The following is a 27399-nucleotide window of genomic DNA, read 5'->3' on the forward strand; positions in this document are numbered from 1 at the left end:
GCGTTAGTAAGAGCTTCCTTCATTTTTTTTTTGTTTTGGTTGCCGTCCATATAGCATTTCTCTACAATTCATTCAGATTTCTTGACAATAATTATAGTTTTCGGCCAGACTTTTTCATAACCTTCCTGTTTTGCGTGTTTCCCGACGGTCTTGTTCCCGCTCTGCTCTCCATTTCTTAGTTTTTGGACCAAATGAAGTTCATCATCATCATTGGCGCTGTGCTAACATGACCTGCTCTCTGGGTTCCCGCCCGACTGCGTGCGTGTCATTTTCAATCCGTCATCATGATCGTCGTCGTCGTCAGTATCATAAGCATCATCGTCATCGTAATCGTCATTGTTATCATCACCAGGGCGTGGGCGCGTGCCCATGTCCTCCTCCTACTAGAAGTCCGGCTGAAGAAGCATCAAATGAAGCTTCCGCCACAAGCAATGATGGTGGCCAGGACCGACGATTCTCCACGGCGCTTTTCTGTCGCCAATGCGTACACCGGTGCGTTTGTCTCGTGCGGCCTCGGCCCTTCACTCCTTCTTAGCCGCTCTTTCACCCAGGCTCGACTCCGACGCCCGCGTCTTCATCAACGCCCCAGCGCTGCCCTCCGGCCGCACCTCCAGTTCCGGGCGTTGGCAATCCGAACCCGCATCGGCCTCAGAGCGGGGTCGCGTACAACGCTCCGGCGATGCCGGGATTTCCGCAAAGCCCGTTCTCGTACACCCCGGGCGTGTGGCTGCATGCCGGCGTGCCGCCGTTTGCAGTAAAGGTCGAACATCCGGGGTCCTGCGGAACCTGCTCGCCGCCACCTAGCTCCATGGGGTGGGACACGCCCATAGGGCGCAGGAGCGGTGACGCGTCGTCTTCCAGGAGGAATTCGCCGCAACGCGCTGACAAACCGTACGAAATAACCGCTTTGTAACTCTTGTTTCCTTCTCCCACCTATATATGGCCGTATTATATCGAATCCTATTCATCTCAGCGAATGACTTCGGGAACTCTTTGCGTGTATTACATAAATTAGTCCACTCATTTATACAGTCTGACTGAAACAATATGTAAAGCCGTTTCACTCAATGTGAAAGCTTTAGGAAGTGCAGAGCAGTGATTCGCCATAATGTGCTGCAGCGCCGTTATTCGCTCATTGCTGCCACCCAATGCATTTCAAATTTCCCGCCGCCTTCGCAGTGCTCGCGCGCCCCTGCCTGAAGCTGCGCCAGCGGGAGTTCTGTTTTCTGTTTTCTTCTTTTTTTTTTTTGCGCGACCTTTAATTTCGAATGCTGGAGCTGTTTTGCGTTATTTCGAACCCGAAATTTTTTTCTTGCGTCGCTGGAGACTTTCTCCGTAGTTTCTTACGCACCATTTTTTTCTTGCGCGGCTGGAACATTTCTGCGGCATTTCTGCGGCATTTCGAGAGAGCGAGAGAGAGAGAGAGAGAGAGAGAGAGAGAGAGAGAGAAAACGCTTATTCATACAACAGGGATGGGTACGGGAGAAAGAGTTACGAGCGGTGAGTGGCCATCCTAGTCTGGTAGGCCACGCCATTTGTTACTTGCAGGGCTGGAGCCTTTCTGCTGCATATAGAACGCGCTGTTTTTTTTTCTTTCGCGGCAGGAGCATTTCTGAAGCATTTCGAACCCGCCATTGTTTTCTTGCGCGGCCGCTTTTTTCGCTTACTATCGTACAAACCAACCCGACGGGCGTTCCTAGCTAAATGAACGTGGGGCTGCTGGTTGTATACACAGATTTTGCCTGAAAAGGACCTGGTGTGTTTTTTTTTTTTTTTTTGCGCTAAGCAACGGAGAGATGTATGACAAGCGCCAGCGGTTCACGAGGTTTTAACTGTTATGACTATTTAAATCGCGTGGTTTTCGAAGCCTCAGCGTGACTCCCTGACGCCGGTACAGAAGGCTCTACTTCGCTCCGCTATCTCGCTGCGCCGCCTGATTCCGGCAGTCGCATCGAGCGTTAGCGAACTAAGACGACAAGGCGAGCCCATAAAGGGCTCAGCACTTAAAACCGAAGCACCAAAAAATGGAAAAAAATACTAATGATTTAACAACCTACGGGTACGAGCTAGTTGGTGCTGCATTATAACTCCGCTAAATGCAGCAAAGAAAACACAGAAAACACAGAGAAAACAGCTCTTACAACTGAATTTTACTAACAACACCGGGACATAGAAAGAAAGAACACGCTGAAATGACTATGAAGCTTATCATGTCACTGCGCAGACCACCATGCACCCGTGATACACGCATGTGTCATAGATGCTTATCCAAAAAGCAATGATATGTTGCCTCGGAATATAGTTTTAGTTAACCTGTTCTAAATGCAAAAGAAAAGTGGGGCAGATGGGCAGTATATAATGCAAAGTGATAGTATATACGTATAACTTTACAATAAATTCAGTGTAATAATAAGAGAACCTGATGTGCCCTGGAACTACAGAATATGCCTAATATTTGGTGGAACTGTCTAGCGAGTGGTCAAAATATCTCCAGACGCGAGCTAGAGCATCATAATAAAAACTGTGGTTGATTCTTCTGTCACAGGAATCGGTAAAACACGATGGGAAATGTGCAGCAAAATCTGCAGCTGAGCATGATTTTTGGGACGGCGGCTGTCTTGTGGGTGAGCTTGGCGAGCGACGTCCTGCTGGCGGGCCGCTTCGGCAAAGGTGTACTGGCGTCATTTCCGTGACGGTTATGATTCCAGTGAAATCTTGGTGTATCCTGGCATAAAACACTTTCGCGTTAAAATATAAAATTCGAAAACGAACAACCCTAAGTATAACGTACACCTTAGTACCAAAGGTTGCTTTCGAATAAGAAAAGCCTGCGTGCAGAGCTGCACCTTTTAAAGGCCGCTTGCTCCGTGGTACTGACATCACTTCAGTGACGGATAGAACGTAAGTGAAATCTTCGTGAATCCCGGAATAAAACACGTTCGTGTTAAAATACCGGCACTTTCGAGCTCAAAGATATGGGTGTCGTACTGACACAGTCACCTCCCCGCTGCATTTCCGCTGCGTCAACAATTTCTCGCGTGCGCTGATCAACGTCTAAAAATATGACGGAGCACGCATCGTACGGAGGCTCGCAGTCGTCGCACTCTTGGCAATGAATAGCAAAATTACTATCTTTCCCTTTCCGTACCTTGTTACAGTGTTCCCGTAAGCTAGTGTTGATGCTCCGTTCCGTCTGGCCTACGGATGCTTTTTAACCCGGAAGTGTTTTATTCCAGGATACACGAAGATTTCATTGACGTCATGTCCGTCACGGAAGTGACGCCAGTATAACGAAGCAAGCGGCCTGTAAAGGGTGCACTCCTGCACACAGAGTCTTCTTGGGGGGAAGAAACCTTTAGTACTAAGGAGTACGTTATACTTACGGTTGTTCATTGTCGTGTTTTACATTTTAACACGAATGTGTTTATGCCGCGATACCCCACGATTTCACTCATGTCATATCTGTCACGGCAATGACGCCAGAACACCTTTGCCAAAGCGACCTGCCAGCAGCACGTCACTCACCAAGCACACCCTGAAGACAGCCGCCGACCCGCAAATCATGCTCCGCTGCACATTTGGCTGCACATTTCTCTTTCCTGTTTTGCTGGTTCATATGACACAGGAACCAAGGTTGTTTTTTTTACAGCTAAGGGGCAACTTGTAGACCACCCCTTCCGCGCAACGCACGTACTAATTCTGGTGATGAACGAGGCATTTGTTTTTTTTCTTTTCCTCACGGGGCACGCTTGGTTGCAGAGTCTAGACAGATTATCAGGAACCGGCATTACAACTTTCCCGCCAGCCCTTCCACCTTAAGGTTGTGTGATATGTGATGCCTATACGGGATGACGGCTACATTTTTGTCATTTTGGGTCATCTCTTGTGGATCTGTCCGCGCCTTCTTTGCTCAACACGAATCGAATCGGCTACAGCTACAATCACGCTCTCAAAATATTTTGCTGATTTAGGGCGACGGAAATGAGCGTCAAAACTAGAGTTCAAGAGGTGTTCGCAAGATTTCTTCAGCGCGTTTGTCAGACACGCGCTGGCGATAGTTCTCTTTACGAGTTTAGTGTGCACGGACGTAAATGGCAATGACAGTTTCTGGCTGCGAGGGTCGTACAACCAACATACATAAAAAGCAGAGAATTTTAAACACAGATCCAAGAACTGTCCTTGTTGAGGCACCTGTCAAGTGATTTCAAGAGGGCTAAGGCATTCCTTAAATATTAAATATGTTAAGGTATTTTTGTTTCCTGCACTTGGGGGTGGTAGCCAGCGCCACTCGGACTACTCGGGGTGAAGAGGGCCTTCTTTTTAATCCCCGGCCCGTGACTCGAGTGTCTACGACATGTCCAAGTGCAGGAAACAAAAATACCTTAACATAAATACCCGAGAAAGTGGCGGGGAAACAGCCCCGCCGGTAGCGTAGTGGTTATCGCACCAGACCGGTATTCTGGAGGTCGTGGGCGCGGATCCCACCCGGCGGGCATTTTTTCACCACTTTCTTTCTGACTCAAAAAATTCATCTTATCTTTTTATGACCTAACGCATTACCCCTTTGCTTTCCGAGGTTTTCTTGACTGCCAACCCTTATTCTGTCTTAATTCACTGAGCCCCTCATTTTCCCATTTCTGATTCTCTACATACATACATACATACATACATACATACATACATACATACATACATACATACATACATACATACATACATACATACATACATACATACATACGTACGTACGTACGTACATACATACATACATACATACATACATACATACATACATACATACATACATACATACATACATACATACATACATACATACATGTGTGTATGTGTGTACATACGCATACAGGTGTATGTATGTGTGTATTGAGTGAGACTGCAGAACACCAGGTGGTCAAAATTAATCCGGAGCCCTCCACTGCGGCGCGCCTCATCGCGTGCGTTGCGTCGGCGCGTTAAACCCTACAATCAACGAAACTGCAGAACATCTGCCAAAATACTTGAGGAGCTGCAATCAAAAAGCATGGCCGTGGGTCTAAAAATAAATATCAATAAATCTAAAGTAATGGGGATTAAGCATGCCGTGAGAGCCCTCTTCAGCTTAGGAGGCGAAGCGCTAGAAGCGCAACAATATAATTACCTCGGACAGACTGCCCACCCCAACCACGAGAGAGAAATCCGGCGTAGAATACGTACGGGCTGAGGAGCGCTCGACAAGCATTCTCAAATAATGAAAGTAAGCGATCTCTCTAACTAAAACGAAAAACATACAACCAGTGCATACTGCCAATGATGAAATATGGAGCTGAAACTTGGCTACTTACTAAACAACTAGAAAGCGAACTTAGATCCGCCCAACGGGCCATGGAACGAATAATGATAAGAGTATCACTTAGGGACAGGAAACGAGCTTCATAGATCAGAGAACAAACTCGAGTAGATTATATAAGAGTTCAAGTAAAGAAAAAAAAATTTACTTGGGCTGGCCATGTAGAGAGACGAACCGACAAACGGTGGACGATTAGTCCAACAGAGTGGGTACCAAGAGATGGATCTACAAGAAGGGGAAGATTATTAATCCGATGGAGGGATGAAGTACAGAAATTCGGTGGCCGACAGTGGACTCGAGTGGCATAAAATAGGACCTGTTGGAAGTTAATGGGAGAGGCCTTCGCCCTGCAGTCGGCCTAATTAGGCTGTTGATGATGATAATGATGTGCGTATGTATGAGTGAGTCGAACCGAAAAAAAAGGCCGGTTCCGTTACGATTCGGGTTCAGGTGAATTTGTTTCGTTCCGGTTCAGTTCTGGTTCGACTAAATCCCAACACGTACCGGTTCGCGAAATGGTTCAGCGAGTTTAAATATTACCGAAGCGCGGAAAAATGTTTGCACTTTAAAGTTACCGTAATAACTAAATGCAGTTGTTGGTGCCTTCGAAATACTGCGGTTTTTCAATAAAAGTAACGTGATTTTAAAGACAACAGTAAGCAATAAGGCCAGATACTGATAAAAAGTGACGAACTAGTGACGCTTTACCAGCTACCCTACCACCCAACCCTTATGTGGCCCTAAGTACTACTTAAAGCAACCACGAAAGCTCATGCTGTCATTGCAGTATACATTCTCCCGCTGCCGTGTGGTTATTGAAATCGCAATCTTTTCTCTGGACTCGCCCATGACCCTGAATATTAGACCCATAGAGTTACGCCTGCGTACCTGCGAGTAACCTACATTCATTAGTAGGGGGTATGTTGAAATACCAGCGGTGCACTTTTTATCTTTCGATTGAACCAAACTTCTGTTTTGTCTGCATGGCCCCTTTAAGCCACTTCATACTGATCTTGTCCGTCGCCCAAAAAACCGTCCGTGAAAATAGGCGTCGGTGCTTTTAGCACACCATTATCGTCATTCGCATTTGCCAAATTGTGTTCCTTATTGCGCTAACGAGTACTTTTCTCAGGGCGGCAGACTTTGCCTTCCATCACAGACCGTGATGTGCACATTGGGCATTAGAGAGCCCTCCCGAACACCGTGCTTCTTTAGACTGTCAGTTAGAGAACCCTCCCGAACACCGTGCTTTCTGCCGACTTCTTTCGGCGTGTAATACCCTCCGTGGCTCTGCAGCTGAAAAAACGTCTGGAACAGAAGAAAGTCTTAATGTTTCCTTCTCTCTGCGTGACAAACCTCATCCGAGCAGGCAACTGAGTGTGCTGCCCGCAGCGGCAGCGAGGACGCTGAGGGCTGATGCTGAGACAGCGACCAACGGCAGCGTGCAATCAATAAGCGCGTGTCGTTTATCATTCTGATCGATAGCCTTTTTACCAAGTCCACGTTACTAGGGCCAAGAAACATAACATACCGTTATCGCATGTCAACAAGTAGTTGTAAGTTATCGTCCTGTCCATCTTTCGTCTTACTCTTACTTGAGCTCTTGGTAGTCACTTGGGATTTCTTGTTTTGGAAGTTTGCCACAAGTAACTAAGCTTGGATGAAGGCTACAAAGAGCTTGGGATTTTCCCGGAGGAAATCCGTACGTTCCGGCGATGAAGCGCAGGTGTCAAAAGAAGCTCATGAGGAGGCAGGGTTGGGTGCACTGTAGCGGTCACGACGCAGGGACGTCGAGCTATTGTTTACCTCTCGAATTTCCGCCAAAACGACAGCAAGGATGTTTTGTCGTCACAGATGACGGAAGTGCTGAGACGATATATTTTGGGCTCTTCAGCCCGCTATTAGGCCTTGTCTAACTTCAAACACCGCGTTGCTCTAATGTTTTGCGTTAGAAGAAAGCCTAGGGCGTAAAACGTTTGCAAACGTTTTTTGGAAAATTTCGAGCGCCCCAGAATAGCCCCGACATGTTCGTATAATTATGTTACTGCATCTCCATGAACGAAATCGATGCGCTCACTTTTAAATACGACGCTAGGAAGCTTTTACAATCTTTTGTTGCAGTTCACATAATTGCAGTGCTCTTTGCATCCGTCGTGGCAATATGCCTTATCTGAAATCGTCAAGTGTGCCCTGCGTACGGGCACTGTCTCGCACAGCTCATGACGGTGACGTTTCGAGCTGATCGCTTGTTATCACGTATAAAATGGTGGAGACTTCAACGCAAGTCTGTTGATGTTTCAGCCATTTAAACCTACCAGCGTCGCAGGCATTTTTTAAACTAGTTCCTTGAAATCCTTTCTTCAACGTACGGCGGTAAGTGCGAAGTAACAAAATAAATACCTTACAGCAGTTAAGGACAGGGCATTATATCGCTATGATTTTACGAAAACCTAGTGGTGTATCAATGTCTGGGTGAAGAACACATTTGCTTATCTTTCCCACCGCCTCTCCGCAACATATCTCCCTCTCCCATTCGTCGCGGCGTCCCGTACGTAGCCCTTCATTTGGGGCTCAGATGCGGAAGTAAATCGTCGAGAAAAAAAAACTCAAAACTCTTTGTTACGGGGTTCTGAGAAAGGCGGGAGTTCACGCTTATGCTTTGGGAACTAAACACCGTAGACTGGGAAGTAAAAAAATCTACTGGTAGTGTTGAATAGAGAGAATTATCGCTAATCCAGCAAACGGTGTTCATTGAGCCGTCGTACGGTGGGATAAGTTCTCCTACATTTGAATTTTTTCAGTCTCTGTTCTTTTTATGCTTGATGTAAATTTGGTTTCGTTCGGTTACAATATTTTCATGGTTTCCATGAAAAGCTTGAATACTTTTGTAAGACATTTTATAATGGAAGCGCGTACGTAAAAGTGAGACAATTGAAAAACAGAAATAGCATAAAAATGGGCACTCGCTTGTCAATTACGGCTAGTTTGTGGCCAGATTGACCAGCCGTTGTTAGTGCCCGGCATAAAATACCGTTCGCGGAGTGCAATACATTATCAATTGGGCGTGCATGCGCGTTTGTAAAATATAGAAGAAGACGTCACAAATAAAATAATTAAAACGTTGCTCGTATAGGGATTCTAGCACTATCCACGTGATGAAACGTGAAACACAATATAAAGGACTGGTGACAGCAAATTTGCCGTTCGGGTTTTTGGTCTGACGTGTCTTTAGTACGCCATAAAATATAACTCGCTGATTAATACTGGCCAACGTGTTGCCGATTGTGAATTACAACGCCTTTCACGGAATCAATTTTGCTTTCCACCGCGCTGAGAGCCCAGAAACCGGTGCTAGGACTTAAGGACAACCTGAAACATCATTTTTTTGTCTGCTTAAGCCGCCAGCCTTGTCATTGTATTCAAAACTATCCAAAAAAATTTTTAGGACCCTGCTGCCCACGGTTGGCGTCGGAGGGGGAAACTGCACAAAAGACGCCGAAAGCTTCACCCAAATACCGGGAGCGCGCTTGTCGATTTCGTTCTCAGCTAATATAACTGTTGCTAAATGAAACGGAAGGGACAGGCCACTCCGAGTTTGACCGGCTTGACAATTCTACGTCGCACACTTCTCTAAGCGAGTTCAGCGTCACAGAGCGCCTGTGCCGCAGTTTCCGGTCCTCTCAAAATTGAAGCAATAACGTCCGCTTAAAATTGCTTCCAGGCAACCTTCAGCGCCCATAATCACAGGAAGTCTTCACGGCATATTTTGAAGCGAAACTTAGTAGTTTTTAGAAATCGAATTATTAGTTTCAGTACCCCTCTCAGTAACGTTAAATCGCAAGTACAGGCCTGCTCTTTTCTTTAGCAATAAAATACGCCCGAGAAAAGTTGTCTGTAATATTCTAGTTTGTATGCGCGTTGTTTGCGAACAAATGTGTTACTGGAAGGATGCGGCACTGACTTGTCCGGCGTGACCCACCGGCGAGATCGTACTGCGAGAAAAACGAGAGCTTCGAAACCACAGAAGGTACACAAAGGAGGCAAAGGGGCACGGCTGACAGCACCCGCTTCCATTCTCCTTGCAGGTACATGCTTCAGAGATGCGGTCCCTTCTACGCATGGCAGCTGCTGATCATGTGGATGGCGGTGCTGGGAACCGTGGTTTTTGTTTGCACCTTCGGGGCCTTCAGGCACTGTAAGTGACCCTGCTTGCTTTTACGTTTTAAAGACGATAGTCTTTCTTGGGCTACTTGAACGGGAAAATTTTGGTCTGTCTGTCTGTCTGTCTGTCTGTCTGTCTGTCTGTCTGTCTGTCTGTCTGTCTGTCTGTCTGTCTGTCTGTCTGTCTGTCTGTCTGTCTGTCTGTCTGTCTGTCTGTCTGTCTGTCTGTTCAACAGCTGGCCAAGGTGAAACAGATGCTGCGCAATAGTCTTGTATACCCACAGCCAAATCTAAACGGCTAAGTCCGGTGGCAATGTTCATACTTGTCAACATTTTCAACAAGGACAAAAAATTACGCAAATATGAGGCAGACAATCAATACACGAGGAATATTTGCAGTGTTCCTTTTATTATGCTTGATTTTCGCGATAACAAATGAAATATTATGTCCGCTACAAAAAAAATCACTCCGTCGTCTGCTGTCGCCCACGCCACTATAACTTCTGGCGGCATTTTAAGAAATCAAACGGCAACAGTTACGAAAGGTTCCACTAGATAGGTTCCACGTTCCGCTTGGAATGCACGTGAAGTAAGGAAATGTGGTTGTATAAACGTTGAAGTAGGGCGCCTCGATTGACGCGCGTCTCCGCTGTGCGGCAGCACTGGCGTAGAGGCACCCGGCCTGGAGCAGTAGAACGCGGTAAATTTCAATTGACTTGAGCAAACCTCTAGCGTGTTTATCTTGGGAGGAGTGCGACAGGAGAGTAACAGTATAAGAGGTGAGCGGGAAAGCGAAGGAAAGCATTTACTTGGCCAATGTCCTGTCAAGTCTTTGACAAAAGACTATCGACTTTCGTCGACATTTGCAGCGAAAGGAGCAGATGCACGGCCAGTTTTTATGCGTGTGCGTTCGTAACATGCGTTTTGTATGTGCGTGTCTGTCGTGTGTCCATTACACTACGTCATCCGTATATTGTATATTGTATGGTATTGTATTGGATTGGATATTATATTCTAACCTTGAAGCGAAAATCATGCCTCGCACTAATTGATGTTTTATTCTAGGCGCTTACTAAAACAAATTCTAGCGTAATACTATTAGTTTTCGGTCATAGTTTGTGTGCCGGTGCAGTGGTGATTCAATTTTAAATTGAGACAAAGTCGGTTTTAAACAGCTTACAATATCAAACTCGCAAGCAACTGACCAAATGTGCTGCTTGAAGTTTTTCGAGGAAGGATAATAAACTATCTCTGAGATCTCACAAAATGTGCGGAGACCCTAGAGAGAGAGAGAGAGAGAGAGAGAGAGAGAGAGAGAGAGAGAGAGAGAGAGAGAGAGAGAGAGAGAGAGAGAGAGAGAGAGAGAATGCAGTTTAATGATGCTGACGACGTCTGTCCAGCAGATATCCTAACATGCTATGCCAGGTTAATAATAAAACAAATGAAAAAAACACCTAGATGAGGTCTGTAGACAGAGTTCAGTAGTTCATGGTAAAAATAAAAGAAGTGGTAAAACACACTGGAGAAATGTTAGAATGAACTGGAGAAATGTTCGCTTTCAATTTTAGCAGAGTTCAGGCCCCACGGATCGACTACACGTGGTGATGAGTTCAGTAGGTCAGGTGAAAAATAAAAGTGGTAAACACGCACTGGAGAAATGTTCACTTTCAATTTGAGCCCAGTTCAGGAAACCGCGGAGCGACCACAAGCGATAATGGCTCGTTGACAGCTTGCTTAGCAGTCATGGTGAACACAGCACCGAAATGTTCACTGGGACACCACGTAGCGTTTGAGAGTGCAAATGTGATGATCACGGTCCTGTAGCACATGTCGCATCAATGCTCGGCACTGTTAAAGACTGTGAACTAGGCCTGAACTGCGAAGGAAGCTTAGGAAGGCCTTCGTCGCACGTGAAGCCATCTTTGCACATCACCAGGGGCCAAGCACATCATTCAACGTAAGACACGATGTGGGTAGCCTGCCCAAAGTAACTATCAAGGGGCGTGTGGGTTCGTCATATAAGTTTCACCCACATAAGACAAGGGTGAGCTTGTCTGCTGAAGCTTGAAACGAGAAAGGCGAGTGTAGGCGACGTTCAGGCGTGTGCGGTGTATTACAGCTGCATCGTGTTTGGTGAGATTAGAGCACAACTTCAAAGTACATTCTGGGTCGACAGAGTAGAGCGGGGTATAGCGGCGTGATGGATCCGCCCATATTGAAAGGTGTGCCTGCCGCGGAATACGACACGCAAGTGCGGCCGCATCCTTTCTGGAGAAGGGTATGGCCGCAGTAGCCACTTGGTGATTGTGAGCTTGGGATGCTGTCTGCTGTAGAATTACCCGATACACCGCAATGTGCCGGTATCCACTGTAGTTCGACGAAATGGCAAGCACTGGCGGCTTGGGGATGTAAAAACCGAATGTCCGAGACTAGCTGATCAGTAGGAAAAGACTGAAGGCATTGAAGGGCCACGCGGGAATCTGTGAAGACAGCCCATTGGCTGGGTGACTGCGTGGTGATGTTGTATGCAAGAGCAGCACGGAGGGCGGCGAGCTCAGTCACTGTTGATGACGTCCTGTGACTGAGTTGTTTTGGTTATCGTAGTGCACGACGCAGGTGTCCAAACACCAATCGTGGAAGATCCTTCTGTGACTGAGCCATCAGTATATATATGTTTAAGGCCGGCGTATTTACTGTCTAGAAGTTGTATAGTGTAAAACTTAAGAGCTGGAGCGGGAACGTTTGTTGATTGTTTGTTGTTGTTGATTGTACGGTTTAACGTGCCGACGCAACGAAGGCGATGAGGCGCGCTGTAGTGGAGGGCTCCGGATTAATTTTGACCACCTGGGGTTCTTGACCGTGCCCCGAAATCTCGTACACACGGGCGTTTTGGGTTTTCGCCTTCACCAGAAAAGCGGCCGCCGCGGCCGGGAATCGAAGGGCGGGAACATTTGCTCTTCGCGTCACTCCTGGCACGGCTGTGCGAATACTTATGGGTGGGAGCAACCATAGCGGGTAAGAAGGCAGAGATGGGATCACATAATGTTGCGGTAAAAGGTGATGCAGATCTGAAGCAGAGGTCTCAGCCAATGGATGGTGACGTTGTCTCGTGACAAAACGCAAACATACACGAAGCAGCCTGTTTGCGCAGCGCTATCGGCGGCAGACCCTCTAACAAATTTGTTCTCAGACTGTTGTTCATTGTTTCAAGGCAGAGTGACAGAAAAAAAAATGCTTCATTCCGTCTGGTCAACAGCGACAATCTAGTTCGATGTGAACACCCGCTTGTTGTTTCTTTCTGTTTCCTTTTGTCCCGCGGCTCTTCTGTATCTCAATTACAAATTACCATGCACCGTTCTTTCCATTCCAAGATGTTGCGCATTTTTTGATGGGCAGGGTTTCAGTCCGCAGCAGCAGCTTTACCCGCTAAGCACATTTTATAACTGATTTAAGATTAATCAAAGCTTTTGTAATACTAATAGGGGTGGTGCTTCTTCAATGTTTTGTCTAAAGCTATCCTCCACAAAATGTTGTTAGAACGGCTTGAACGGGGCCTTGCAGGCAGTCTACAAAGCAGAGCAGACAAAAAATAAAGTACAGTTAAAAGACGATCTAAGAAATTCACCGGGAACCGCGAAATATTTCGTTAAATTGAGAACTACGTAAAATCGGGACTCATTTTACAAGCAGTTGATTCCATGAATTCGATGTGTAAAGGGGGGCGCCTCCCAGCGGCCACCATGGCATCGTAATTGCGGCGGCCGCGGCGCTCGCCTGCCGATAATATAGCAATACGTTAAAAGTTTGTTGTGAAAATAGTAAGCCATCCGGGGCTTGCCCTCAAGCCGTCGCACCCCAGCAGACGCGCGAAACGGTGCTGTTTGTCCCTCCTCCCCTCTGAGCGGAACGCTCTTGACTTCATGTGAACTACGTAAACAGGGCCTCCTCCGACTTCTCGTGCGGGGTCATCTTGAGGTATTCTTCATCGGCGCAATTCCAGTCGAAGTTAAATAGATAATGGCGTGCTTTCCCTTCAAGATTATGGCCCCGAGACTGCTGAGTTTATCACGTACAGCTCCGTAAAAACGAAAATAAAGTCATCGTATTCTTGTTTTCCTTTTGTGTGACGTTCGCGGCGCAATAATCTTCGAGGCATTCTGACAAAACACATTTGAAATTCCTCCATTTTTAAATACATCTGTTTCTCGAAATGCTTCCTTAAATCTGGAATGGCGCTGAATCTGTTTCGTTAGTTCAAGTTGAGAAAAGCATTCAGTCGTACAGGCACCTGCGAGGAAATCCGAATTTGTTCGTTAGATCGGGGAATTCGTAAGGTAGGGTTTTGTTAGATCGAGTTTTGGCTGTACTCAATGTATGCACAAGCACAAGCGTAGAACAAAGATCTTTTTGGGTTATGTTAACACTATTATGCGTGGCTCAAAGTAAACATCGGTGACAACAGAGAGAAAGTTTCTGGTGAAAGGGGATAGGCTGGGCTATGTTACTATAATATATTATATTTTGAAGTCGCCTTAAAAACAACCGAAGAAATTACTAGTGACACATCAGGCTCCATGTTGTGCCGCGGAAAGTGCTGAATTTCGGTACCCACACACAGATTCAGCACACAGAAAGTGTGGCTCACGCAGTTACATGTAGCACAGCGGAAGAATAATACGATTAGGGGATTAGACTGAATAGTACAGATTACAAAAACCCTCCCCTTGCGTTTGTATTCTCTTTGCAAAGCGTATTGCGCGTCACGTTAAGCTGGGTTGATCTTCATGTGAGTGGAAGTGTGAAACGAGCTATCAAAGGTGTTATAAAAGAAAGCTTCCAGTTCATGAAGCATGAACTAGGTATCTCCATATGAATGACAAAAATGCATTACTGGTTGTAAAAGGGCATTGAGCGGTTTCGCTCGCCTTTTCAGAAGAAGGTTCACACATGAATGGATTAAGAACCACGGCACTGGCTGAGATCAAACGAAAATCGAGAATACCGCTAGAGCGGATGTATTCTATGGCACGCAAAAATTTTACCTCGCAGGTTGTGCAATGTTCGTAGTAATCGAAAGTTTTGTAATAATACACCTCTCTAATTGACTTTCCTGGCGTGTGCGCAGTCACGCCGGTTATTGGATTCCAATGTTAAGAACAACGTCACAAATATTTATGAATGAGGTGTAGTATTCCTCGCTCCGACTGAGCCGGCGGGCGAATTGCTTAAGGATAAACTCGGAAGCCGAATAAAATGTAAGCCTCAGATAGTAGAGTGTGGGGAGTTGAAGAAATATTTTGCTAGTGCTTTACGGAAGAAGGGAAGCTTTTAAAAGAGCGAGATGTGACGTGAGGTTAGAGAGAATTTGGACGCATTGCTTGGACTTTGTGCTGCCGGAATACTATGCGTTATTCCGGAACGCTGCATGTTGCCAAAACAAATTGTAAACTAAGAGAAAATTTCGCCAGGCTGACTTGAACGAGGATTTGTGCCGACGGCGGAAACATCAACCGACCACCTCTATGTAACGTGAGATTGAGAAGTTGTGGCGGCATCAAAATTTTAATCTGTTGACTTCGTGCCTATAGATGGCAACAGTGAGGTTACGAAAGCGATCGAGAGAGAGAGAGAGAGAGAGAGAGAGAGAGAGAGAGAGAGAGAGAGAGAGAGAGAGAGAGAGAGAGAGAGAGAGAGAGAGAGAGAGAGAGAGATAGAGAGATGGATGGGAAGCTCTTATTAGACAAAAAAGTGTTTAGCCGGCGTACAAAATTGCCTTCGTGTTACGTCTGTGAAGGGAGGGGGAAAAGGAAGAAAGGTCCGAGAGAGAGCAGGCCAGAAAAGAGATACAAGCTGAGAGAGGGATCAACGAAATTAGGTGAGAAATGGGAAGTGCAAGAGTCTCAGGGGCGAAAGATCTAAGGCTTTGGAACTATGCCGGCAAGAGATCAAAGTAGGGTCTAACCAGCTACGCGACAAGAAGAGCGTTGCAAAGAGGCGTTAATCGTGTACGCGAAGGCAATGCTTCTGCGTGCTCGCTGAGAATTCTTGTCGCTGCGGTGGCGTACGATGCTCATTCGTGATGATGGCCGGCGTCGTATCGCCTCCTGCGCCGCCGACGTGCCCTTTACTTTTCTTCTCTTTCTTGTTTTTCAGATCTGATAGGGCTGTCGCTGGAAGGTAAGTCCGCCATTGGCGGTTCTCGCAGCAAAAAATGCAGTGAGTAACACGTCTCCCCAGTTCGCGGTGCTTTCTCTTTGACAGAGGTTTATGCCCGATTTATAACGCATTCGTATATTACGCTTATTACTATGCTGTACTACTGTACGCAAGTTAGGAAACTTGCCCGTATTTGTGTAATTGTGTACTTGTCCGTTTCTTTCCCCTCTTGTATTCCCTCGACCCGCAATAAAATGTTCGCTGAGGACTGTTCATACTAACGGAAGGTCTATTTATAAAATTCATGAAGCGTACCTTCTAAGGCCAGCGTTCTCTTCTTTCAGGCTCAAACAAGGCGAAAACAAGCCCTTTGAAGAACGCAAATTTGCGGAGGATGCACCAGCCACGTTAGTACTCACTTTCTGTACCGCCATCTTTTTTTTAACCCCTCAAGCGAAAGTGACCCATCGCTGTAATCTGCGAGGCTGTGTCGAAGGCCACCCACCAGGGAGATGAAAGCGCGTACCGAAGGGGCAGGGCCCCTGGAGATAGAGGGAGGAGGAGCGGGTGTCGGAGTGTGAGAGGACAAAGTTCAAAGCGGATGTGCCTGAGAAATGACACACACACAGAATTACGGCCACGCGCTTTCCTCCGGGCCTGGCCTACCGCGTTCACAAATTGCTCGTTACGCCAAAATCACGAAGGGCCGGCCACGTACCTATGAGTTACCCTTGACCCGCAATTTACAAGTGACTCAAAAATTACCCGGGACCCTCTAAGCACGTGCCTAAGGGGGTGACTGCGGTAAATTGCTGGACCAGTTTTGGCACATAATTTTGTGGCTTCGCCACAACTTCTACGGCAACGACCGCGCCGAAGGACTCTGTCTGCAGTGTCGCGGGCCTGCAACTGCCGCACATTTGGTCTGGTACTGTCAGTGTTACGCTCTATTCCGTGCTGGGACGCTCCATACGCTCCCAGAGGAGATTCGCCCGACGACGTACTTTGACTGGGTGCAACCTTTAACGCGGGACATCACCACCCTCACTTTATTATGAATCTCTCTTGCCGCGTTTGTGTATGCCGACGAGGCTCCAAGGGGCGTATTGGGTAACTACCGCAGACTCTCCCACCATCTCACCGGCCCTCCGTGAAGACCCAACCACCCTCATAGGTCAGCACTGATGCAGACAGCAAAAGTGCTCTCTTACAGGTCTAAAATAAAGTACGTATTTCTCTCTCTCTCTCTCTCTCTCTCTCTCTCTCTCTCTCTCTCTCTCTCTCTCTCTCTCTCTCTCTCTCTCTCTCTCTCTCTCTCTCTCTCTCTCTCTCTCTCTCTCTCTCTCTCTCTCTCTCTCTTTTTGAAAAGTATAATTTAGGTGTAAACGACGCTGCAGACAGAAGAGAAAGAACACGGACGGGTAGTGGCCGTCCGAATGTATTTTCTCTCCTTCGTGCAGCGTCCTTTACAATTGGTTTTCACTTTTAAAAAATGGTGAAGTATTTAGTCACCGGTAGATCACTAGAAATTTGTGGGTCACAGATAGCTGGATGCGTTTGGTTCCGTAACTCACCAGTCCCACACGGGGGATCCATAGGTGAATCATTGATTGTTCACCAATGACCAATCGCTCCGCAACCAGCTCCTAGTGGATGCGTGATCGTGTAGTGAGCAGACTCACCAGTAATATTACAGGCCAATTAGGATGACAGACAGACAGACAGACAGACAGACAGACAGACAGACAGACAGACAGACAGACAGACAGACAGACAGACAGACAGACAGACAGACAGACAGACAGACAGACAGACAGACAGACAGACAGACAGACAAATACTCGTTTTCAAAGGTTCATGCGAGGGATCTCACGGTGATCTAAAATTATTCGTGGACTTCCACGGCCCTGCACGTTAACCAAGGCTTAGCTTAATTTGGATTAGAAAATTAACTTTCGGTATTGGTGTCACGTACGGTCTTGGCGCGCAGGAAAGAACAAACTCAGGAGACGTGCGAAGGATTGGACAAATTTATAATGCCGAAACCCCAAAGCAAACATGATCACACTCAAAACGAGAGAAAAACCAAACAACTAATAAAACTATCAAGTATCAGCTACCCCAGACTAACACATCAACTAATCTTTGCACTTCAAACCTGAAATGGCGTTCAATAAAGTGCTAACAGAAAATGTCCTAATCCACTACGGCTACCCAGTATTGCCGTTTCGGTGACGTCGACTTGCCCTGGCCGTCACGGCGTAGCTGTAGCACAGTTCTCGTGCTCGTTACCTCGGGGTGAAGACGCAGCATCGACACCTTTGTGTCTTGAGGTCGGAGCTTCGAGGCAGCGCCTGGTACCGGTAGTTTCGCCGTTGTGGGGGCCGTCGAGCCGTGAGTCGAAGGTGCGATGAGGCTACGCGTAGGCACTCGATCAGTCGCTGCTGGGACCGCCAAGACTGGAACCGATTCGGCGTCAGGCAGCTCCCCCCCGGGCTTTGGTTGCGACGTCAGCGTCCCGGCAGCGTCACGCCTGGTTTACTCGTCTCGGACCTCGCTCCGGGCGCCTCTTCGTTCTCTACTGCACCCCCTCCTCTCCTGGCGCTCCTCCCTTAGCTACCCCGTGGGCTTCGCGGATTCCTCTCACCTTTACCAAACGTCTTCCGTATTTGGTCTTCATGCCATTGCACTCAGTCACGGCGCTCGTGGATTGGCTAAATTTTCTATTACATGTTTGGTCCAGATGCCGCTTTCATACAGGGCGCTCCTTAATTATACCAGTTTGGCGCTAAATTTAAATTTAAGGTGTTTGTCTTCTTAGTGACACACTCCCTCTTAGGGGATTGCCCTTGACACGTGACAATCGGAAGCGTGATAATATCAGAAACACGAACACACTTAATTGATTGATTGAGTCATTAATCGATTCATTAAGTCATTGATTGATTGATTGATTGATTGGTTGATTGATTGATTGATTGATTGATTGATTGATTGATTGATTGATTGATTGATTGATTGATTGATTGATTGATTGATTGATTGATTGATTGATTGTAAGGTTTAACACGCCGAGGCAACGCAGGCAATGAGGCACGCCGTAGTGGAGGGCTCCGGATGAATTTTGACCACGTGGGGATCTTTAACGTGCGCCGAAATCTCGTACACACGGCCGTTCTTGCTTTTCGCCTCCATCAGATGGGCGGCCGCCGTGGCCGGGAATCGAACTTGCGTCCCCGTGCTCAACAGCACAACGCCTTAGCCACTGAACCATCGCGGCGGGTCACGAACACACTAGGGAAGCGTGACTGAAATCCTGGTCGAACTCGAAATCGATGCATGCAGCTAAATAGCAGTGAACGCCTCTACACATTATATTGCTTCTGCATATCTACACGACGGCGAAGTGCTAAAATCCCCAAGTTTGCTTTTCGTTTGGCGCCGTATAAACGCTTTATTGAATTCTTAAGGAATAATTCGTTGAACCCTCTAACGAGCTTGTCAATAAGCTGAGCGCACGGCCTGCACGTATACAATCCGAAAATAATTGGACGTCAAGAAGTGTCCCCTCGGCCTTAGATGGGCCTACAAATGTTTCGCAATGCTCCTGTAATTGTCCCATGTTTGACGCTTATTAGGTTATTGCGCAGCCTCGTGTTCTTTAACGTTTAGTCACATGGGTCAAAATCTTCTACCGGCAAGGTCGTTACTCCAGGTCTCTGCGAAGTCGCCGGCCTCGTGTTTGCTGCTGGGTGTTCTGGTTAAGCATGCGTAGCTACAAAAAAAACGATGTGGTGGAATGGTGAAAATAGGCAGGAATTTCTATTTAACTAATGACTCCGCCTTGTTACTTGCCGGCATATTAGGTGCAAGCCCATTTATTAGGCTGAGGAAGTTCTTGCGGTAGAGCCGTTCCCTTAATTACTGCGAAGTCGTCGACCTCGTAGTGGGTGCGGGGTAATTTATCTAAACATGGGCGTCGGGCAAAGTTTTAACTCAGCTGTGCGAGGATTGAAACGGGCAGTAATTTTGTTGTCGAACCACCAAGCCTACCTTGCTACTTACTTCTGGTCATATAGCTGCGGTACATGTGCACCAAACTTTTGGCTGCATATTAACGTTTAGAGCCCAAGTTATTGAGGGAAAGTTCTATTGCTTCATAAGTACTACCCTCTTTAGCTACAGCGAAGAATAACAAATAATTTTTTTGAGCGCTGAAAACAGGATAGATTAGCTGCCGCGTCAAAGCTCTTTCGAGTCCGTCGTGCGGCGCATCGCTTTTTGTCGTAATCGCGCTGATTACGACAAATGTGACTTTCGGCCCTTTGTCGCTCTGTGCGCCTGAAAAACCTTTATTTCTTGTACAGAGTTGCTGCTGGAGGTGACGTTCAATCCGAACTACAGAGCAACAATACTCCTGTCGACCTATCGCAAGCAGACCAGACAAGGAGTCAAAGTAAAGGATGAGCAATACCCCCTTTCTAGCGTTTTAGCCTGTTTGCGCAAGTGCTAAAACAAAGTCTGAAAAAGCTAGCCCATCGAAGCGTCCTCCTGAGACAAGCTTTACCTGGAATGTTTTTCGTTTTAAAAAAATGCGGGGGTGCGAGGGAGGGGGGACTGGATAGCGACGGGAAACTATTTATCTAGTATTAAGTTGCAACTCGTGACGATTCTTGGACTGTCATCAAGGTGCTAGGATTCCCTGGGTTTTCACGTTGCGCGGGTGGCACTGAGAACCCGGAGTAATTGGTAGATTGAACTAGTGTCACTAGATAAGGTTACAGAGTATCGGCACTTTTTTCTCCTATTGTTACGTGCCGCCGGCGTGATCGTTGGTCAGTTCACATCACGTGACACTTATTTGCATTGCGACGGTTCGTGGGCACCCTGTTTATGCTTTTTCTGTCGGTCAACTGTGGTAGTCCCAGCTTGTCCTGCCTGATCTGCCGCTGTGCGTGACTGGCGTCGTTCCGAATGCGGATCAAAGATAACGCGCTCCGCAGCAGTTCGCCTGCAGAAGTGTGTCCGAAAGTGCCGTGTTGCTGCGTCTTCGGCAGTGTTGTTTACAAATGACTTCGTCCAATTTAGCGGTGAGGCCGCACAAGCGGCAATCTGGCAACATTAATAGACAACAAAACGGCCGCCGTTGCTCCCTTGCGTGCCTCAGTGACGGAGCTCTTATCTAATGACACTATATTGAACTATTTACCTGTCAGTGATTGGGATTGGGGGCGGGCAGGGTGTTATTGACGTTTAATGTAGTGCGGCCTGGACTATCCGAGCGCACTGTCATATAATAGTCCGCTGTGAATCTGGAAAACTGGCTTCTGATTTTGCTTCCACTTCGGCTGCCCCGTTCGCCTGCAAATGTCGCGATCCCGACAACCGTGTTTTCAACTCGGTGGCGGCAAATAAAGCATCGCGTGTCAATGGAAGCTCGATATTTATCAGTACTGCCAACAATCGTAGCGTATGCTTCGAAATGTCTTCCGTAAGTGATTTTCTTGGAGAATTCCCAGGCTATTCTGTTCGAAAGGGAACACATTGATCATGCTGGCGTGCCGTGCACGACTTCGCAGCGCGCGAGCGAGGAATTATCGAATGAACGCTCAGCTAAAGTATGTAGCGTCACTATAAATCTTCTGCACATGGTGCTAATTCTTATCGGATGAGTGGAGGATAAAAAATTGCTGGAATGTGCGGAATTTTTATCTACGCCTCCCAACTAACAAAACGTCGTAAAAACACGCTTGAAGTTCCACTCTATTCAAAGCGCTGAGTTATACTGCAACAGTCCCTCGGTGAGGCTGCAGTTACTTTTTGTTAGTCTTAAAAACACGGCTGACAGCAAATAGCTACATTTTTCGCTGCGACTGCCTTGTTGAGAGTAAATGGTTTTATGAGCAGTGGCAAAACACCGTTCAATACCATTGCACACACCAAAACAGCGCAGCGACATATTAACCCGTTACAAAACGGTGTGTTCGTCGAAAGCGGCTACAGAAAACAAGCCAATGAAGGTTATGAAAAAAGATTATGAAAGTAGCGCTTTCAGTACTTACAGACAGCTGTGTTCATTTCTGTGCTCCCCCAGCGCATCTGAAAAAGGGTTGTAACCAATAATGTTGCCAGTTTATCTTATTTGTTTCATACCGCGTGAAATAAAAAGATAAAAAATGACGATGATGGCCATAATAATAATGACGGCGGTGACGACGATGATGATAATGATGATGGTGACGATTGGGCACATTATTCATAGAAGGACGGCGCTACGGCTTCCCAAAGGGGCAGTGGTTGTGGGAGGGGAAGGGTTCGCTGCCTAAAACGAAACGTCCATGTTCGCAGCAGGGGTTCCTGCGTCTTGCGCTAGGGCTGCTCTTCGCCCGTCGTCGCAGAAGCGGTGTTTGAAAGGTACCGGCCTTGCGGTGGCCGGCGTTCGAGACGTGTAGGCTGCATACGAAAATACTAGGTGTTAATATTTATTTTTCTCTTTGTAAGCCCTGCCAGTGGAAGGGGTGTTTATCGCTCAGGCATTCCCCGTCTGAAACATTTCGAAGGGCTTGCATTCCTATCACCTAGTGGCTATGCATCTTCGTTTCTCTTCTGTGTGAAAGGATCCGGTTTAGCGTCTCCGCTTCATCGTAAAGTACTCCTCACTTACTCGGTGTTGCGGTGTCTTGAGTAACGCGCCTTCAATCTCTCGCCGTTCTTGAACTGTTCTTGTTGTTTGTTTTCGCCAGGGGCCTACATTCTGCGCAACGCTACAAGGGAGTTCTCGGGGTTACCTTTTCAGATAATGCGCAGCTGCTGCTGAACTGTATAAGTCTCTACGGGGCCAGTTATGTTAACATAGTCCAGATGTTCCTTTGTCTCCTGGTATGGTGTGTAGACCGCGTCATTCTGATGTGAAATTAAGGTGCTTCTCAGAAAGTGGTTTTGAGAAAAGTTCTCACCAAGCAATTGTTGTGGCTGTGTTTATGCATCCCAGACCAGCAATCACGCTTCGCGAAATTCGGGGCATTTCTTCCCAAGAAATATTATAGGAAAAAAAGCATCATCACAGCCTTTTTTGTAGACTCGAATTTCTTTCTTATTGTTGCAAAATATGAATGACTTCAAGCTGAAGGAATTGCATGTTCAGTTGCGTCTAAACAATCTACTTAAGTTTTGATTTAAAGTTTATATCTTCTAAACAAAGTTCTCCTGGTTTCATTGCTCAAACGAAAGTTGCACAACGTTAGAGCCAATGCACCTATTTTATTATTATATTGTTACGACGCACGCACCACAGCTCTGCGGGCAATATTGTATCTAAAGTTTCAAGCCTTTGGTTTATGTCTACAAGTGCCCGCCAGTTGGAATTTTGCGAATTCGCTACGAGTCTAAAACTGCGAATTGTGAAAGTGTTTCTGCGAACATTTAGAGAGCAGCGCACATGAATTACCCATAAGCACCACTCCTCTATAATGTAAGCGAGTGGTAAGAAGGCAGCCGAAGAAATTATGACGCGGACTTCAAACAAGCCTCTCAGCGCGAGATACTTATTACATTATCTCGGTGGGGAGGCATGCCACTAAGCTTTGAAGCAGCCATAGCGAGAAATAGCTGCGTCCTTTTGGAACTAACTCAATTTTACGAGAACTTCATTTGCCCCGTAGCAACGAAGCGCCGAGTTTTTAAAGTACACACGGTAACGATAATTTATATGTGTGTTCGAGTAATTAATTCATAGAACGGATAATTGCGAAGTAAAAAAAAACTGTGAGAAAGATTTTGTTAAAAGTACTTTCGTTATACCTAAGGAAGTACTACCACAGCAAGCAACGTACCCTAACGTGTGGGTCCCGTTACAGCAACTGACTATGCGACGTCCTACTTGTGTAAAAAACAGTAACATTTTCACTAAGATACGAAATGAATTAACTAATAAATAAAATTTAGAGTTCCCAACTAGGAGTGCCCAGTTAATGCGTAGACATACGTGGCTCTTGTATAAGTACAGTTTCTTTAAAGTCAGCTTCACCATTGAACATAAAAGCATTGCTAGAGAGATAATATTAGGATAATTAAAATCTGTTATGATAGTGTAAAGTCCCTAAAGCTTTTAGTTGCGAAGCCCCTTAATGCCGAGGCTTGTCCGGCATCCGGCGTCCGTGCTCACGGCACAGCACCGTGGAAATCGAAACATCTGTGCCCAAAATGTTCACAAATGGTTAACAAGAACAAAATTAAAGGATCACAGGTTAGACGGAGAGAGAGAGAGAGAGAGAGAGAGAGAGAGAGAGAGAGAGAGAGAGAGAGAGAGAGAGAGAGAGAGACGCACAGCACCATGTAAATCGAAGCACCTGTGAACAAAAGGTTCCCAAAAGGTTAACAAGAACAAATTAAAAGGTTCACAAAATGTTAGAGAGAGAGAGAGAAAGGGGGAGAGAGAGCGCGCTCTTGTAGAGCCGTGCGGCGCATGCACGAGGAGTATTGGATTGAATTGGATAAGATTGATTTGGATTTGAAGTGGACTGAAATGAATTGGATTGGACTGGATTGGATTGGATTAAATCAAATTGTATTGTATTGGATTGGATTGGAAGTCGTTTTAGCAGCAGTAAGCATTCTCACGGGTGATTTACGCTAAAAACGATCCCCAGTGCTTCCCCCACTCGTCATGAATACCTTCGTGGAGATGCGTGAATTTTTTATGAAGTACCTCCCCTAAACGCACGTATCTTTATAAAATATTGTTACGGGAATCAGATGGGCAATGCTTCACAGAACCTTCAACCAAGAACGATGACGACGACGACTTAGTGCCTGGCGCGAACCTTGCCCGAGCTGGGTCACGGCCGCCATTTACATAATGTAAATAGATCGCTTCACCCCATCACATCGTTCGTCTCATCTTCGACCTGCCGCCACGTAACAATATCAATACCCTGTAAAGTCGGTTTCACTGTAGTGTAATGTGCAATATTAGGAAAGGGCTTTGGTGGGCAGTAGAATCATCCTGGTCACGAAAGTATGAATGCCCTCAGGCCTTTTACTAAATACCTCGGTCGAATTTCCAAGTACCTCACTAAAACGCAATGCCCCGAGCTCGTCTTAACCCTTTTAGTCCTGAATACATTATTCGAGCGAACAACTTATTCTGTGTGTGTTACTTAACTTTTGGACCCCATGGGACTACAAACAAGAAATTGACCTTGTGGTGCAAGGAATTAGCAATTTGCAGAAAGGCATCAAATTAGGTCATCAGATAATTAAAATTTTAACTTCCAAAAGAAAGAAAGTTTCTTGCCTGTTTTCCTAAACTTTAGAAAGCACTGGACCCACACAAAATATAATACCGGGAATGCAAGTATGTTTAGATTTACAGCCTTGTCGTCCAGCTAGGACTTCGTTCCTTTGGGTCACCATGACGTCAGCCTAGTCTTCGCTGCAATGCCTCCCTTTGTCAAGCACTCGGCTGTAGAAAAACCAATAATGATAATATATCTTGCAAGTAACACCCTCTAAGAACTATTTCGCAGAAAACTAGCTGTTTTGATTTTGTTCTCGGTGTATTAGGGGAATTATAGTTAATGTCCTAAATTAAGAACACCGGGTCCAAAAGGGATAAACGGGTATCAGTGCTTAACACAAATGCATTTTTGTGAAGGCATTGTTTTAGTGTCAGAATAATCAACCTGATACTGAAGTGAGGAAGCTCTTGTACGTTTAATAGCATTTTATATGCGGCGGAAATATCCAGCGTTACGGACGGACAGACTTGTTTCCCCGTTGTGTCCACGTAGAAATGCTTCCGCACTTAAAATTTGTCTTTGCGAATAGGGCCCTAACTTTGACAGGCACGGAAGCCTTGTAACCTGGGATGCCTAGGTTGAAACAGGGTAATATTGAATCTACACAGGATTGAATCTGAGAACTGGCATAATCTGTCTGTCTGTCTGTCTGTCTGTCTGTCTGTATGTCTGTCTGTATGTCTGTATGTCTGTCTGTCTGTCTGTCTGTCTGTCTGTCTGTCTCACTTTTAAAGTCAACGTCGGCACCTCGGCATTTATTTATTTATTTATTTATTTATTTATTTATTTATTTATTTATTTATTTATTTATTTATTTATTTATTTATTTATTTATTTATTTATTTATTTATTTATTTATTTATTTATTTATTTATTTATTTATTTATTTATTTATTTATTTATTTATTTATTTATTGGTACTGCGATCCCTTGAAGGGATTGGGAAGGTGGGTACAGACGAAAAAAATAAGCATATAACACCAGGCAAAGAGATACAACAAGCCCCGCATTTCACACAGTGGGCAGCCATATAACACATGGCAAAGAACGAACCATCACTTGCGTTTTACGAACTTAAGCAAACGTAACACAATCATGCAGATGAAACATCACTCGTGTTTTACGAGAGGAAAACAAAGCAAATACACTAGTAAAATTATTTATCTTTTGTTCCAGGCATGCGGCTAAAGATACTAAAGATTGTTTTGCGACTTCATGGTTATTTTAACAATTCAAATCCTGCAGGGCTAAACGAAAAAAAAATTGAAGCAATTATTGCGGGTACGAAACGGAGTTATTTTGTCTAGTGGCGTTACCTGAAGAAAATGAAATAATTTTTCCAACATCGTCCTTGTAATGCCCCTTAACCAACTCATCGTTATACACGGTTTCTTTCTGAGAGTGAAGGCTAGTTAGTTCTAACCAACAGTTCAGTTACCGAGGTTCGTCCATAACTTTTATATACGAAGCGAACTGCTCTTCTTTGTATTTTTTCTAATTTATGAGTGTTAACTTGAGTAAAATAATCCCAGATGACAGTGCAATAATCAAGTATTGGCAGCACTATCGATTTATATGCAAGAATACGAACGGATGGTGGTGAAAGCCTCAAAGGCCTTCTTCAAAATAATAGTTTCTGGTTATCCTTGAAAGTTACTTGCCCAGTCGTTTGTTATCCAAAACCCAAGATATTTGTAGGATTCAACCTCAAAAAGAATAGCATTATTTGTAGGGTATTCAAAATTTTATCTGTTTTTTCTAATGAGAAATGGATATGTGCACCATTTTTTTTTAAATTGATTGACATTTGCCAAGCCTTGCACCAAGACACAACCTTGTTTAGCGACTCGTTTACAAAACTGGGTCCTTCGGGGACTCAATTTCACAATAAACAACACAATTGCCGGCATAAAGCCTAACATTTGCAAGGAGATCATTTACTATGTAGTTAATCAACAAAACAGAAAGGGACACAAAGCCGATCTTTGTGTGACGCTAGTATCAGCGGCAACCTTATGAGAAGAATGATTGTTAAAAACAACAACTTGTTCCCTATTTTTCATGTAGGCTGATGATTCGAGAATTTCTAATTGTAGCTTAGTACCATGTTACCCAGTGCAAAGGATAGCCTGATATTAGATACGCCAAGTTTATTTCCCGCCAACTGGATAACGCCTATTCCCGCGCGCAGCTATGAACGTGAACGCCAGCTGCGGCATCCAGAACCCGTGCAGAGGTGTCGGCCAGCTATGCATCGGCCGCCACTGCCACTGCGGACCGGATTTCGAGGAACAGGGAGAACTCTGCTCCCCGAAGAGAAATGTGCGGAGTCAAGGCGGAGTGGACATGCCTTTCAGTACATCGGATCCGGATCGACGCTCACGAGAAGACGCAGGCAGTGACGTTTCCGGTCCACGCCAGGGTGTCCACAGGTAA

At 45.8% G+C, this 27399-nt stretch overlaps 1 protein-coding gene across 1 annotated transcript; it reads left to right on the forward strand.

The window, feature by feature from the left end:
* Nucleotides 1-434: 434 nt before the first annotated feature.
* Nucleotides 435-27399, forward strand: LOC144175227 (uncharacterized). The gene is made up of 6 exons (XM_077704332.1): nt 435-492; nt 552-813; nt 9433-9542; nt 15662-15685; nt 16009-16071; nt 27155-27399. Exons 1-6 carry the CDS (start codon nt 435-437, stop codon nt 27397-27399), a joined length of 762 nt encoding a protein of 253 aa, XP_077560458.1.

Source organism: Haemaphysalis longicornis, unplaced genomic scaffold (assembly GCF_048455015.1).
Source record: "Haemaphysalis longicornis isolate Haplotype H1 unplaced genomic scaffold, Haemaphysalis longicornis Haplotype H1 scaffold_3, whole genome shotgun sequence".
NCBI classification, from domain to species: Eukaryota; Metazoa; Arthropoda; class Arachnida; order Ixodida; family Ixodidae; genus Haemaphysalis; species Haemaphysalis longicornis.

Excerpts from the sequence above, each read along its gene's own strand:
- LOC144175227 (XM_077704332.1), top strand. The coding sequence starts at position 435 with ATGGTGGCCAGGACCGACGATTCTCCACGGCGCTTTTCTGTCGCCAAT. Across the intron at positions 814-9,432 it reads CCGCCACCTAGCTCCATGGG|GTACATGCTTCAGAGATGCG; the intron begins GTGGGACACGCC and ends TTCTCCTTGCAG. Across the intron at positions 9,543-15,661 it reads CTTCGGGGCCTTCAGGCACT|ATCTGATAGGGCTGTCGCTG; the intron begins GTAAGTGACCCT and ends CTTGTTTTTCAG.